The following is a 12,797-nucleotide window of genomic DNA, read 5'->3' as shown; positions in this document are numbered from 1 at the left end:
GGAGACTTGATGTGGCACTTGCAGAGAGGCAGCGCCTGGCTTGAAAAAGTGTGTGTTTTGAAAACAACCAGAGAGGCAATGACACTCTCAGCTTCAGCATGTTCTTTTGACACACATGCACTGGGTCCTGCTAACTCTGCCTCCACGGTGTCATGGAACAAATTGGGCCTCACAGGTTGGGCCTTGTGCCACTGTGGGAGATATCAATACAGAGTCTTGATACCCAGCTGTTACTCTTGATCCTGGGTCACTTGAGGCTAAAACCTTCATACCTCCTGGGCTAATTTCACAGTAGACTTAAATGAAACATGAGAGGTGGTCGGGAAGTTTTTTTTCCCTTGACTATGACTTGATAGTTTACAGTGGCTTGGCCAACAAATCTCAACATTGAGTCTGTCAGTCTGTTTTGAAGCACTTAATTGAGTAGTTAAGTGTGCCCATGAAGGACAGTCTGGACAGTCATATTATTAGTGGTTTGTTGTTTTTTTTTTCGGTCTGCCTTGCAAAACTTCAGTGGGCTTGTGCTCCTGAGTCACTTCAGTGGTTTGAAACTCCTATTCATATCTGCCTAAAATATGGAGTTAGAAACTCAGTTTGGTACCTATTTTTCAAAATTTGGTCTAACTTCAATATTAACCTACATAAATAAAAGTGGCTTGTTTTTCAAAAGAGCTGGCCCTACAAAAACCTTCTGAGGCCAGACCAATGGTCCATCTAGTCCCCTATTCTGTCTTCTGAAGTGGCCAGGGGCAGATAATTGAGAGGGAAGCTCATGACAGACAGAGGCTAGTGACACTTCAGAACATGGTTTTGTATCCATGTTCATCCTGGCCAGTGGGATTGACCCATGCTGGCCTCGAGCAAGGTGGGAGGGGAACCCTGCTCTGCTCCTTGGAAAGGGCAGGGAAAAGGGTACAAGGGGCAGGGCCAAGGGCAGTCATATCTAAGCACAACCTGGACTGCGGTACTTCAAAAAGACTCAAAGCTCTGGCTACTGCTGCTGCCAAAGTAGCAGCGGTGGCAGCTGGAGCTCTGGACCCATTGAAATGCCAGACCCAGAAGGCAATTGCCCTGTTTGCCCATCTCACTGCCTCTTGTGCCCCCCCACCCCCATAGTGAGCTTGATTCTAACTAATAGCCATTGATGGACCTACCAACCCATAAACAGATCTAATTCTTTACCGAATGTTGTTATAGCCTTGATCTTCACAACTTCTTCAGGCAAACAATTCCATAGGTTGACTTTCTTGGGTAGAGAAATACCTCCTTTTGTTTGTTTTAAACTTGCTGCATATTAATTTCATTGGATGACCCTTTGTTCATGTTATAAGGAATAAACAACACTTCCTTCACACCATTTGTGATTTTATAGATGTCTACCATAACCCCCAGACCACCTCTCTCACTTCAAAAGCTGAAAAGTCCCAGTCTTATTAATCTTGTTCCATACCCCTACTCATTTTGTTTCCCTTTTCTGTATTTTTTTTCCAGTTCCAATATATACACACACATTTGGATCTACATGCAGTATTCAAGATGGGGACATACCATGGATTTGCACAGAGACAATATGGTACTATCTGTGCTATCTATCCTTGTTTTGCTTGCCGCTGCACATTTCAGCATCCAGCTCTGAACATCCAAATATTTACCTTACAACTGCTCTAGAGTAAACGTTGCCATCTCTTTTGATGGAATATATCCATACAATAAAATCTCAGGTATTCAAGTCAGCATAACTTGTCACTCTTTCCTGATACTAAAAAACTGATTAATGAATTGTTAAATTCAGGGATTTAAAATTGTGTGAAGAAATCTTAGTAGATTCTGTCTTCAAAAGAGGTATTAGAAACTCACTTGTGAATTAAGTTTCAAGATACTATCACTAAAATAAATAGATTATCTTCACATCATACTTAATAGACAATGAAGTTGATAACACTAATATATGTTAGTTAACTGCTTTAATGCACACAAAATCAAATGGCAAGAAAATGGTGAAATCAACAAAGACAAAGCAAGTTAGTTTTATTTAGCTAGATCATATATGGTCTATGATCACTCACTGAACTAAAACAGAAAAATTAAAAAAAAACAAGCGTAAGGCAAACATTTTTTGCCTCTCTCATTCACTCACTTTATGAAATTTTACTTCTGGAAAACCTTTCTCCAAAGCTATTGAGAAGTCTAAATTCTGGTCTCTAAACCAAATATATATACACACACTACTGACCAGACTTGGAACTTGCTAGGGTCTTTAGAACATAAAATGTTGAATTATGTAACCTGTCATTAAAAGAAAAACGTATTTTAACATTTGGCAATTCATCTGTGTTCACTAACAGAATCTGAAACCTGTTCATAACATGATCAATCACTTACTTCTTAGATTTCCCATTCCAAGAGCCAGGCTCATTCTGGGTGGTAGAGTGCTGTGATATGGTGGGGTGGTGCTGAACAAAATATCGTTTGGCAAGACTTGGTCTAGCATTGAACTCCGTGAGCTAGCATATGATGATCCTCTCCGATTACTACATATGCTCTCATCAGAAAGGGTGCGATAAAGCGTCCTCCTTGGAGACAGGTTCCCATAAAATGAAAACTAAATATTAAAATAGTTTTAGAAAGGTGAATTGGTAACAAGAGGAAAATACTGAATATATTTTTCTAGTTTAAATAATTTATATGATAATGTGAAAGCTCTTCTAGTATTTCACTAGGAAAGCATAAACTATCATTCTGGAGTTCTTGAACTGGCAACAGAAGATCAAATATTAGTTCCATCACGTCAACTCTCCTGCAGCCTCAGTGGAGTTATTGGATTGGATTTTTATATTTCCTCTTGACATTTTGGAACACATCACCATGAATTAATTAGATACTGTTGTATTTTATTAATTCTGAAATGTTAAATGAAACCTCCATAATCCCATGACAGTAATGGCTTCCAGAAATATATATAAACTTACCATCTCTGGCAACATTTATTCAAGACCATACATAGGACTCCTCAATTTAATTAGAAATGACTAGGTTTTAATATCAAGCCATTCTGAAGCGAACAACTATATGTGAGGTGAAATCTAATTTATATGACAACAAAGCTGATTTAAAACATTATACCTGTCCTGATAACAAGAAATATGCTTAAAATATGATGAGAGTTCAGCAAGTTGTTTTACCTTTTATACAATTATTTAAAATTCAAAATAAACGTCTAATGTAAAATTATATCTGATGCTCTATCTGGATCAAACATAGCTATTTCATTTAAGAATGCTAACACTATATAGCACAGCAAAAATAGTTACTTTGCATGTCTACAAAGCAATTATATTTGTACAAATGATCTTATATCGGTATTGAGCTTGCTTGCACCCAGATCTGCTTTGTTTATAAATAGTTTAGGCAGTACACTTCCTCTCCTGGATACATATCAAGGATGTATGGAAGCAATGGCCTTTGTAAAACAGTGAGCGTAAGCACTAGAATTAAAAATAGCTACATTGTATTTCTGACAAGCTTTCCTAACTGGTGAATATTTTTCAAAGAAACAGAAGGAAACATTCAATTATGCAAAAGGACAATATACTACATACAAAGTAAATTAATATATAGTATGACTCTTTCAGGAAAGTATAGCTCTCTGGGACAGCACTGAAGCATGTGCTTAATTTAAGCATGTGTTAAGTCCAACAGAAGTCACTTCATATCTATACTAGAGGCACCATCATGGTACCTAACCACCTCAGCCACACCATCATCCACTAATGTCATATAGGCCATCATGTGCCAGTAATGCCCCTCTGCCATGTACAGTCTCTTCAACAATGGATGAATGGACGTACATCAGATATCAGGTACTAGAAGATGCATAAACCTGTAGGGGAACACTTAAACCTCTCTGGACATTCATTAACGGACGTAAATGTGGCCATCCTCTTACGAAAGGGTTTTACCATAAGACTACAAAGGGAGACATCTGAACAGGAATTCATTTGCAAGTTTGAGACATTTAACCTAGGGCTTAATGGGGATCTCAATTATCTTACGCATTACAAGGACAATTTCCCCACCTTTGATATTTGGAGGAATGGCACACATCCCACTTACTGTGCTTCTTCCACAGGCCCTATTAGAGATAAGGAACTCCTCTTCCCCTCTTTTTTCTTTCCCCTCTTCTTCTTCCCCTCCACTTCCTCCTTCTTCCCCACGCTATATAAACCCTGGATTCTTATTTTTAATCCAAATCTGAAGAAGTTGGTCTTACCCACGAGAGCATATTGCCTAATAAACAAAACTGGTAGTCTGTAAAGGAGCTACAGGACTGCTGGCTTTTTTTTTTTTTTTGTAAAGCTATAGACTAACATGGCTGCCCCCCTGAAATCAATAGGATTTAAGAAAATGTTTCAGTGTTGTCCTAAATCAGCACTTGAGCACATGCTGAAATTCTCTCCCTGAGTCAGGGTCTAGGACTACTACTTTCTTCCAGAATCTAGACCTTGATTCTACAAAAACAATTAAACACATGCTGAAGTCCAGGCTGTTTTTTGAAAGCACATAAATATATGCTTAAATCCCACTAACTTAAATCATGCATCAGTGCTTTCCTGCTGAAAGTATAACAGAATTGGGGCCCTCGTGCATACTGAACTATTTTATGTAGAGTTAAATTTGCACAATTAAATGTTTCCCTCCATTTCTTTGAGATTACAGTTGTCAGTTAGGAAGATCTGTGAGAGGCATAACAAACCAGGTATTTTTAACTTTGGTGCCACATTCACTGTTTGAAGAAGGCCATTGCTTCTGTACTCACTTGATGAATGGCCAGAACAGGAAGCGTGCAACCACAATTATTTATAGAGAAAGCAGTGGAGACAGTCCCATCAACAGAGGGGGACAAAGCAAGTAGTTGCCTGGGATATGGCAAGTCAAAAGAGCCTGGGACTCTGCCCGAGGCAATAGCCAGAGCCCCAGGCAACATGCTCCAGACAGAAGGCTGGCAGCGGACATAAACCTCCAGCCTTATTTAGAGTGTGGAATCACCCCATCTTGCCCGGCAATTCTGTCTCACCCTCTCCTCCTCCCGCACCCGAGTGTAGACTTCTCCTTACAGCCATAACTTCCATCCCATTAGTTTTTATATTAACGGGTTGTCGTAGAAAGAATATAAATGAATATCATCAGCTATTATTGCTACACTTTCAGAGATTTGTGTAACAAATACACATACAAATAAACATACACAACGTCCTTACTACATATGGTACAAATAATCTGATTTCTTCGAAACTAAATTTAGCATGTTTGGGTTCTCATATGCTACTTATTTACACATGAAGAACATAAGTCTTTAGTATATATTATGGACATAATGGATTAAAGTACCAATGAGTTACTATCCATTAAAAAGCTTCACTTCAAGTACTTTAAATTGCTTGCAGTGTCATTTCCTATTATGCAAAAAAAAAAAAATAATGCAATATCACTGGTACCTGTTGGTCAGGCAGCAATCTAAGCTCAATACCAGTGCTTTCATGAACTTTTTAATTGGTATAACACTGTCTTTGTATGACAAAAATCAGATCACAGCTGTCTCCAGGAAAACAGACAGTGAGACCTTTCTAACAAACTACTACTCATTATTATCTGTATGACACACAATCATCAAATGGGAGTGGCTGTTGCTGGGTACCATTAAAGCCAAGCCATTTTATTCATTTGCTAATTTCAGGCACCTAGCTTTATAAAATGCTGACCTCAGCCTTTGGACTGGGAAGTAGGGGGTTTGTTTTAAATAGCTCAGCTTTTAAATTTGAGCAGACACACGCTTAATAGTACTGAACTTAATCCACAACTGCTACATGCTCGGTATCCATTTGACATGGTAGGGTATACATATGTCAACTACTATCACAATTCAGAGTTTTTGCCCACTGTTCAGTTTATACAGAATGATCTTGTCTAATATAATCAATTTCAGCACTAAAGTAGAGATGATGTCCAGGTAACTGACAGAGCCAAAGAGAATAGCTAACCTTTCTTCTACCCTCCTCCATCATGAGGCTATCTGGCAGCATCAGCTTCAAAAAATCTTCTTTAGTCAAGACTTGCTGGCTTTCAGTAACTGTACTTCTCTCAGAAGTCTGAAGCTGACTTGATGCAGACACAGCATCATCATCATCATCATCATCATACAGTCTGCTGAAACAATTGGTATATTAGTATGAAAAGGAGGACTGGTTATGGATTTGGAATATTCTATTGATTTTCATTTAAGAAAACTAAAAGATGTTTTGAGTCTCTTTCTCTGACTAATGCACTGTACCATCTCCCCCAATCATTTTAAATTTATGAATTATTTTCACTTTCATGATGGAATTTTTAAATTATTCAAAAAGTACTGAATTCCCAAGAAATAGTCAAAGACATGCAGCATGCTTCTCAAACCCTGCACTTCTCTTTTGCATACTACACTGATCTACTGTCTAGTTTTTACTTCAATAATTTATCACGGATCAAAATATTTTAACTTGTGCTTCCTGAACAAATAAGAAAATCAATATCTTGCGGTGAGAAGCTGTACAAAGTATCGCAATCTTACAAAATTATCATGGCCATCACCGGTAGCGCCGAAGGTTCACTTGTAATCAATTCTGCCATGTGCCAAGCATATTTTATTATCAGCAATTTCACAAAGCTGTTTGGATAAATAAAACAGCTGTCGTCTTTAATTATCAGTATACAAAATATATTTATATTCAACAAAAGATTGTCAAACTGAATTACTGTCTTTCAGTTCCCTTCCAGCAAGAAAGGAGAGAAACTATCTACACGGGTTTACTCTGGAAATGAAATCTGAGGAACCGGACATTCCCAAACAAACAGCGTGTACATTAGAGACCAATTACTTACTGCCAAGAGCAGCATAATCAGCAATTGTATCCTCAGCAGAGAGGAAATAGGCTTTGCTATGGTAAATTGTAATTCTCAGTGAATTATGTCCTATGGTGACACAACCTTCAGCAGATGACCTGATTTTCATCACCACTGCTAATCTGAGATGCTATTTTATTTTCAAATAATTATTTTGAAACAATTCCCCATCTTCCCCCCTTTTATATCTCTTTCCTAGAGAAGAGAAAATTCACTAATGCATAGAACATTTATGAGAATTTTTTTGATATGTTCAGTGTGACCATCTTTGATGCAAACTCTTCAGCTAGAGCTGGTTCTCATGGAGATTTTTCAAAGTTCCTGTGTTTTTAATCCAAAGGGAATGCTTAATTATGCAGTATTCAATAGAATTTGTCATTTCAAACCTGTGAAAAAGGTTGCAGGATCCTACTATGCAGTGGCCTGTGGGATCAAAGAGACTGCCACACTTTTAAAGTGGCAGCACTCTAATGACAGAAAAAGCTAATGAAAGTATGCTTATTCATATTCTTAAGGCAAAACAAATGTGTAGAACTCAAAAGACCACAACCGGGATCTGTTGGTGCTCATTACTTTTGAAAATATGCGGCAAGTGTTGAAATATGGTTTTAAGAGCTTAATTTTAAGTTCTTATTTTAAAATATATAAAATTTTGACTTATTTTTATTATACATTTTGCTATAAATTTTATGAAACAGATGTGGAATATTTAAATATTCTAGATTTAAATATTAATTTCTCCCCTCACAAAGAATAAAGGATAGTCCACATATCACATTTAAAATTAAGCTACTGTGTGTGACTTGCTGCCAGTCTGCCAAATACACAGTGCTTTGTCTCATGTACAAGGAGACAGAATTGGTTATTTATACTCAATAGGGAAACAAGAGACTACCTAATACACGTGTTTGAAGATTAACAGGATATAAAAAGCTTTTAAAAATTATTACATGGCAGATCCAAATAATACTTGTTGCTCCTATTTTGCTGGAGCAACAGGAAGGATGGAAAGCACCAATTGTAAGTAGCTGCACCACAATCTGAAGCAAGGCTTCTGCTTCTGCACAAAAGAAAAAGTCCTCCTGAGCTTTCCTAGGGCCACACAAGATATACATCATTGCTAAATAGAATCAGCTGGAACACTTTCAGCAAAATTGAAATGTGCTGTTTCACTGCAGACAAAACAAGTCACAGAGATGTACAGATTTCAATCAAGCTTTCACGGTACTTTAGACCATGATCTGGATTACGGAGACGTCCGTTCAAGTCCTTCAGCCTGATTCAGAGCACAACAACCTAAATCATGCTGAATCAGGCACAGTAGGGACCTAAAACTTTGCTTCCCTCACCCCAGGCCAGGGTTCAGACCTCAACCATCCATCCATACCCTGGCCCACCTGGTCTTAAGTGTTGGTCTGAAAAGTGACATTATGACAGAAGTGTTTTGAAGAGTTTTCATTCCACTGCACAATGAATAGTGATTCTGAAACCTCCAAAAGTGCCACAAAATGAAAGAGCATCTGGCTCTGCTGTTTATTTCTCCTGCCCCTTCAGCTTGGGAATAAATTCCAAGAAAGGAAGATATGTACGCCAGGACTGAACAGAAGTTGGACGTCTTCAATCCTTTGTGGCAGGGTCCACTGCTCAAGACAGAAGGGCCTCTGCTTCCAGTCAGTTCCACATGACAGAATCTCCACAACCCTGCCACACAACAGCTCTTTTTGGAGCTTTGGATAGCTTTTCTGAGGCAGGATCTGGACCTTCAGCATCTCTGATAGTTTTTTCGCCTTACACCTAAACAGAACTGAGTAGCTTTTCTAAGTGTAGGAATCAGGTCAGAGAAAATAAATGCCCACACTGGGAGGCATCTATACTCCTGAGACTGAAAGGTACTATGCCAAACTAATCCTCTTCAAGACAGAATTTTATGTCTTTACAATATAGTTGTAATTTTGGCCATATAACAATGACAGTCCTTTCAATCACTTCATGGATCAAAAGGGAGGAAAGTTCAGAAGGAAAGAAAGAGGACTCTCCAACCAATTATTTTAAAGCCTACATTGAGATTTCAGGTAAATAAAAATTAAAAATAAAACAAAAGACAAATATTTCAAATAAAAATAAAAAGTTTAGGAGAGGCACTGTTTACTTTTTAAATCATGAAAAAACTTTCCACTCCATATCTACAGCTATATCCATCTACTCTTATTTTAGAAAATAATATATATATTACACACAAATCTTACTCTTGACATTGTGAAACTTCAGATTCTTCAGGTGTAGGGCTGCCTTCTGACTTTTTCCAACCAATAACATATTTGTTCACAGCTCCTTGTCTGTGATAGGATTTTGATACGGACCCAGGGATCTGTTGACCACTATTCTGTGGCACAATGTAGACTTTGGAGGTGTCTAGAGAGCCACTGCTCTTAGAACAATGTGCTGAAGGGCTTCCTGAATGGTGAGATCCGCTGAAAAGGAGCAAACAACAAAATCTGCAGTGCAATAAAACATCAAGGACTCTAGGCTATAGCCCACTATGCAACCATAATTCTTTCTTCTAATTTTTCTCTAAAGGTCAAAAATCAAGGCCGTAATTTTAATACATTTTATAAATATCTAAATTGCAGCTATCAGCTCTCCAAGCACACTTTCATAAACACACAAGTGGGCATACTGGGAAGGACTTTGTAAGATGAGCATTGCACCAGAGAACTCCGAGAACTTCTAGGCATTTTCACTTAACATTACTCCTGAAAAGACACATCAGCTTAAGGTAGGCCCTTGATTTAAGCTCTCATTTAAAACATGTCCCATGAACAGAAATAACTTTCATCCCAATGAACATGATAATGAAAACACTTTGCTGGATAAGTTTAATATTCTCTTTCAATATTACAAGTGCTAGCAGTTATTAATGGCATGTTTCAAAAGATGCTCACAAAATGCTTTACCGCCAACATGAAGAAAGCTACTTCTCCTTGAGGAAGGCCTTATTTTACAGATGAATGAACTAAGTCATATGTAAATAAAAAGGCTTGTTTAAACCAGTGGTTCCCAAACTTTGACATCATGCACCCCTTTTGATTTTTGAGAAACCCTCATGCCCCCACCTCTTCTTTACCATCATCCAACCCCCCCTTAACCAAAAAAAAAACAAAAAACCTTGTAATTTGAAATAAACACAAAAACTTGGTATAAAATGTTGTTTAACATGAAAAATAAGCACAGATAATTTTTCTTGGCCCTTGTGGTTGCCTGGTGCAGCCCCAGCTGGCCAGCTGCCTGAGCCCAATGCGAGCCTGCAGAGCTGCCTGAGCCAGGCGCCCACACACCTGAGACCTTCACTGTCAGAGCTGCCTGCCTGAGCCCCTTGCCGCCAGGGCCAGTCACATGCTCAGACACCAGCCATCGAGGCCAGCTGTCCACCTGCCCGCCAGCCGCTCGAGCGACGCGCTGCCGGGACCAGCTACCTGCCCACTAGCCACCCACCCAAGCTGCCCACCCAAGCCCCACACTGTCAGGCCCAGCCACCATCCCTAGCCACCTGAGTGCCATGCTGCTGGGACCAGCTGCTTGCCCACGAGCCCGAGCTGCCCAAGCGCCATGCTGCTGTGGCCAGCAGCTCAAGCCCTGCTCTGCCGGGGTCAGCCGCCTGAGCCCCCTGAGTCTCACAAGCTGGCTGGCCGCCCGAGCCCCACAAGACCTGCAAGCTGTCCACCCAAGCCCCTCCCCTGTCCTCCTACAAAGCCAGGAATCCCAAGCCCTGCCGTCTAAACCCATCCTCCTTCTCCTCTCCCCCAAACCATATTAAGTCTCATTTGCAGAAGGGTCTTTGCTGCCTGCCTGCTTTTTATAGCTGAGAGCCAGAAGCAAAGGCTGGATTTTTCCTCAGGTTGCGGGGGGTGGGGGGGTTGCCTCACACCCCCCCTGGAATTTCTTCATGACCTCCTGGGGGGCACCTCCCCAGTTTAGGAAACTGTGATTTAAAGTCATTTATGATGTCACTTGTAGACCTGGTAACAGAAGTCACAGCTCTGACTGAAAGTCCTGTGCCCTAACTACCTCGCAAGGCTCATTGTTAATCCAGGCATAAATAGTACTGTGATCATTCATGAGAACCAGAAAGTGACAGTGACTAGGCTTGTTTCATTGTTCATGCTGAGTGAAATGTAAATGTAAAGCACTATAAGATATGCTTTGGTTGACCTGAAATTTTTATAATGGCCATGGGAAGGAATGATGATAGAACATAAAAAAAAGACAATGGATTACTGATCTTGTTTTTATAAACAGATATATACTTAGCATGAACTTCAATTATTATAAATAATCAACACTGGGATATGAAGCATGAAGATGAGTATTGGAAACATTGCTGTCTATTGTAGATCACTTTCCCCCTCAGGAGACAGAATAACCACCATGGGTTTTTTCCAATTTTTGCCCCTGACTCTTAGTTACCCCCACCCCCCCACTTCCTAGCTGTAGCCAGATGATCCACTGTCAGGATTGTGCCTGTGAAAAATGTGGGTTGGTAATGTCAAAGGGTGGCTAGTAGCAAACCAGAATCTGCCACCTGTTGACCCCTACACCAGGAGATGATTTAGTGAAGTTAAAAAATTTCTGGGGTGAGGCGCATGGGAATCAGGTGTTCTGGTTGTAAGAGCAGTGTCCAGAGTCTGTGTCACCAGATTCTGGATTTCCCTCCTGAAGCAGGGAACAGCATGTGGCAAACTTACTGCCAAATACCGACAGAGATCATTGGAAGGAGCATGAGGAATATTCTCTGAAAAATGTTGAGGGAGTGATTAGAAAGGTAAGAGAAGCAAGGCAGCACAGTCATGAAATGAACAGAGGACACAATTTCAAGAAGATCAGCATAGTTAACCGATAGGACAAGTACTAGTTCTGAGAATTGCCTAAGATGACTTCTTTAGAGACTCTGGTGACAATGGTTTCAACTGAGTTCACAGGTACAAGCCACATTGAAAAATCTAGGGTGGAATTGCAGAGAAACTCGAGAGACTGAATGTAGCAGCTTAAAGATGAAAGGGAAGTGGAAAGAGGAGGAATAGTCAAAAAGGCAAGTGAAGTCAAGGGTTTGTATACTTAAGATGGGAGAAACTAAATTATATTTGTATTGTGAGTGAAAACAACCAGATGAGACTGGGAGCTTAAGGAGAAGAGTAAAGGATGGTATGAGATTAAGTCTTGCAGGGAGATAAGGAAATGGTATGGGGTCACTGAAGCAAGGGGATAGTGGAAGAGAACACATGGGAAACATCTACATTTGTGGTGAGGGAAGGAGGAAAAAAAGTTTGGAGTAGGGAGGGGGAAAAAGATGAAAGGAAAGTGAGCGAAGGGAGGGGAAATATGTCATATTTTGCTATTTTTCTCTATCAGCAAAACAGTGTGCAGAGAAAGATGTGGAAAGAGGGGAGAATGTCTGAGGAGTAAGTCAAAGGTGGTGAAAAGGCAGTTCGTATTGCAAACATGAGATTCAGTTAAGTTGGAAATGTAGAGCTGTTGTGCTAAGAAGGCAGCAGAAATGAAGGAAGAGAGAATGAATCTGTGGGTGGAGGAACCTGGTCACTGGATTTCTGTTAGAGATGCTCTTCACTGCAAAAGAAGGAAACTGATGCTGGAGGTTAGCAGGATGCATCTTGCAATGGGAGACAGAAGTACAGAGGAAATTTTTGCCCTCAAATTTATTACAGCATCAGAACTAAAATACAGGTTTAACCTCTTATCTGGAACTCTCTCATCTGGCAAACTCCATAATCCGGCATGATTTTAGTTAGCCATATGAGCAATTATCATGGGTGAGGCCAAGTTTCCTGCAGTCCCATAAAGTGTGT

At 39.8% G+C, this 12,797-nt stretch overlaps 1 protein-coding gene across 12 annotated transcripts in view; it reads right to left on the bottom strand.

Annotated features, from left to right (window-relative positions):
* Positions 1 to 12,797, bottom strand: part of SIPA1L2 (signal induced proliferation associated 1 like 2) — a 245,594-nt gene that overhangs the window by 28,950 nt on the left and 203,847 nt on the right. For 7 of the 12 annotated variants that reach the window (XM_074990163.1, XM_074990169.1, XM_074990168.1 and 4 more), the window contains 3 exons: positions 9,183 to 9,407; positions 6,039 to 6,204; positions 2,383 to 2,602 (listed from right to left, as the gene is read on the bottom strand). In XM_074990163.1, coding sequence (XP_074846264.1) covers positions 2,383 to 2,602; positions 6,039 to 6,204; positions 9,183 to 9,407 — 611 coding nt within the window. The remainder of the gene's footprint in view (positions 1 to 2,382; positions 2,603 to 6,038; positions 6,205 to 9,182; positions 9,408 to 12,797) is intronic. The other 5 variants (XM_074990167.1, XM_074990170.1, XM_074990171.1 and 2 more) reach the window with 1 other exon arrangement.

Source organism: Carettochelys insculpta, chromosome 3 (genome assembly GCF_033958435.1).
Source record: "Carettochelys insculpta isolate YL-2023 chromosome 3, ASM3395843v1, whole genome shotgun sequence".
Lineage (NCBI taxonomy): Eukaryota > Metazoa > Chordata > Testudines > Carettochelyidae > Carettochelys > Carettochelys insculpta.
Note: the sequence above shows the minus strand (reverse complement) of the source record. Positions and strands in the feature narration are given on the sequence as shown.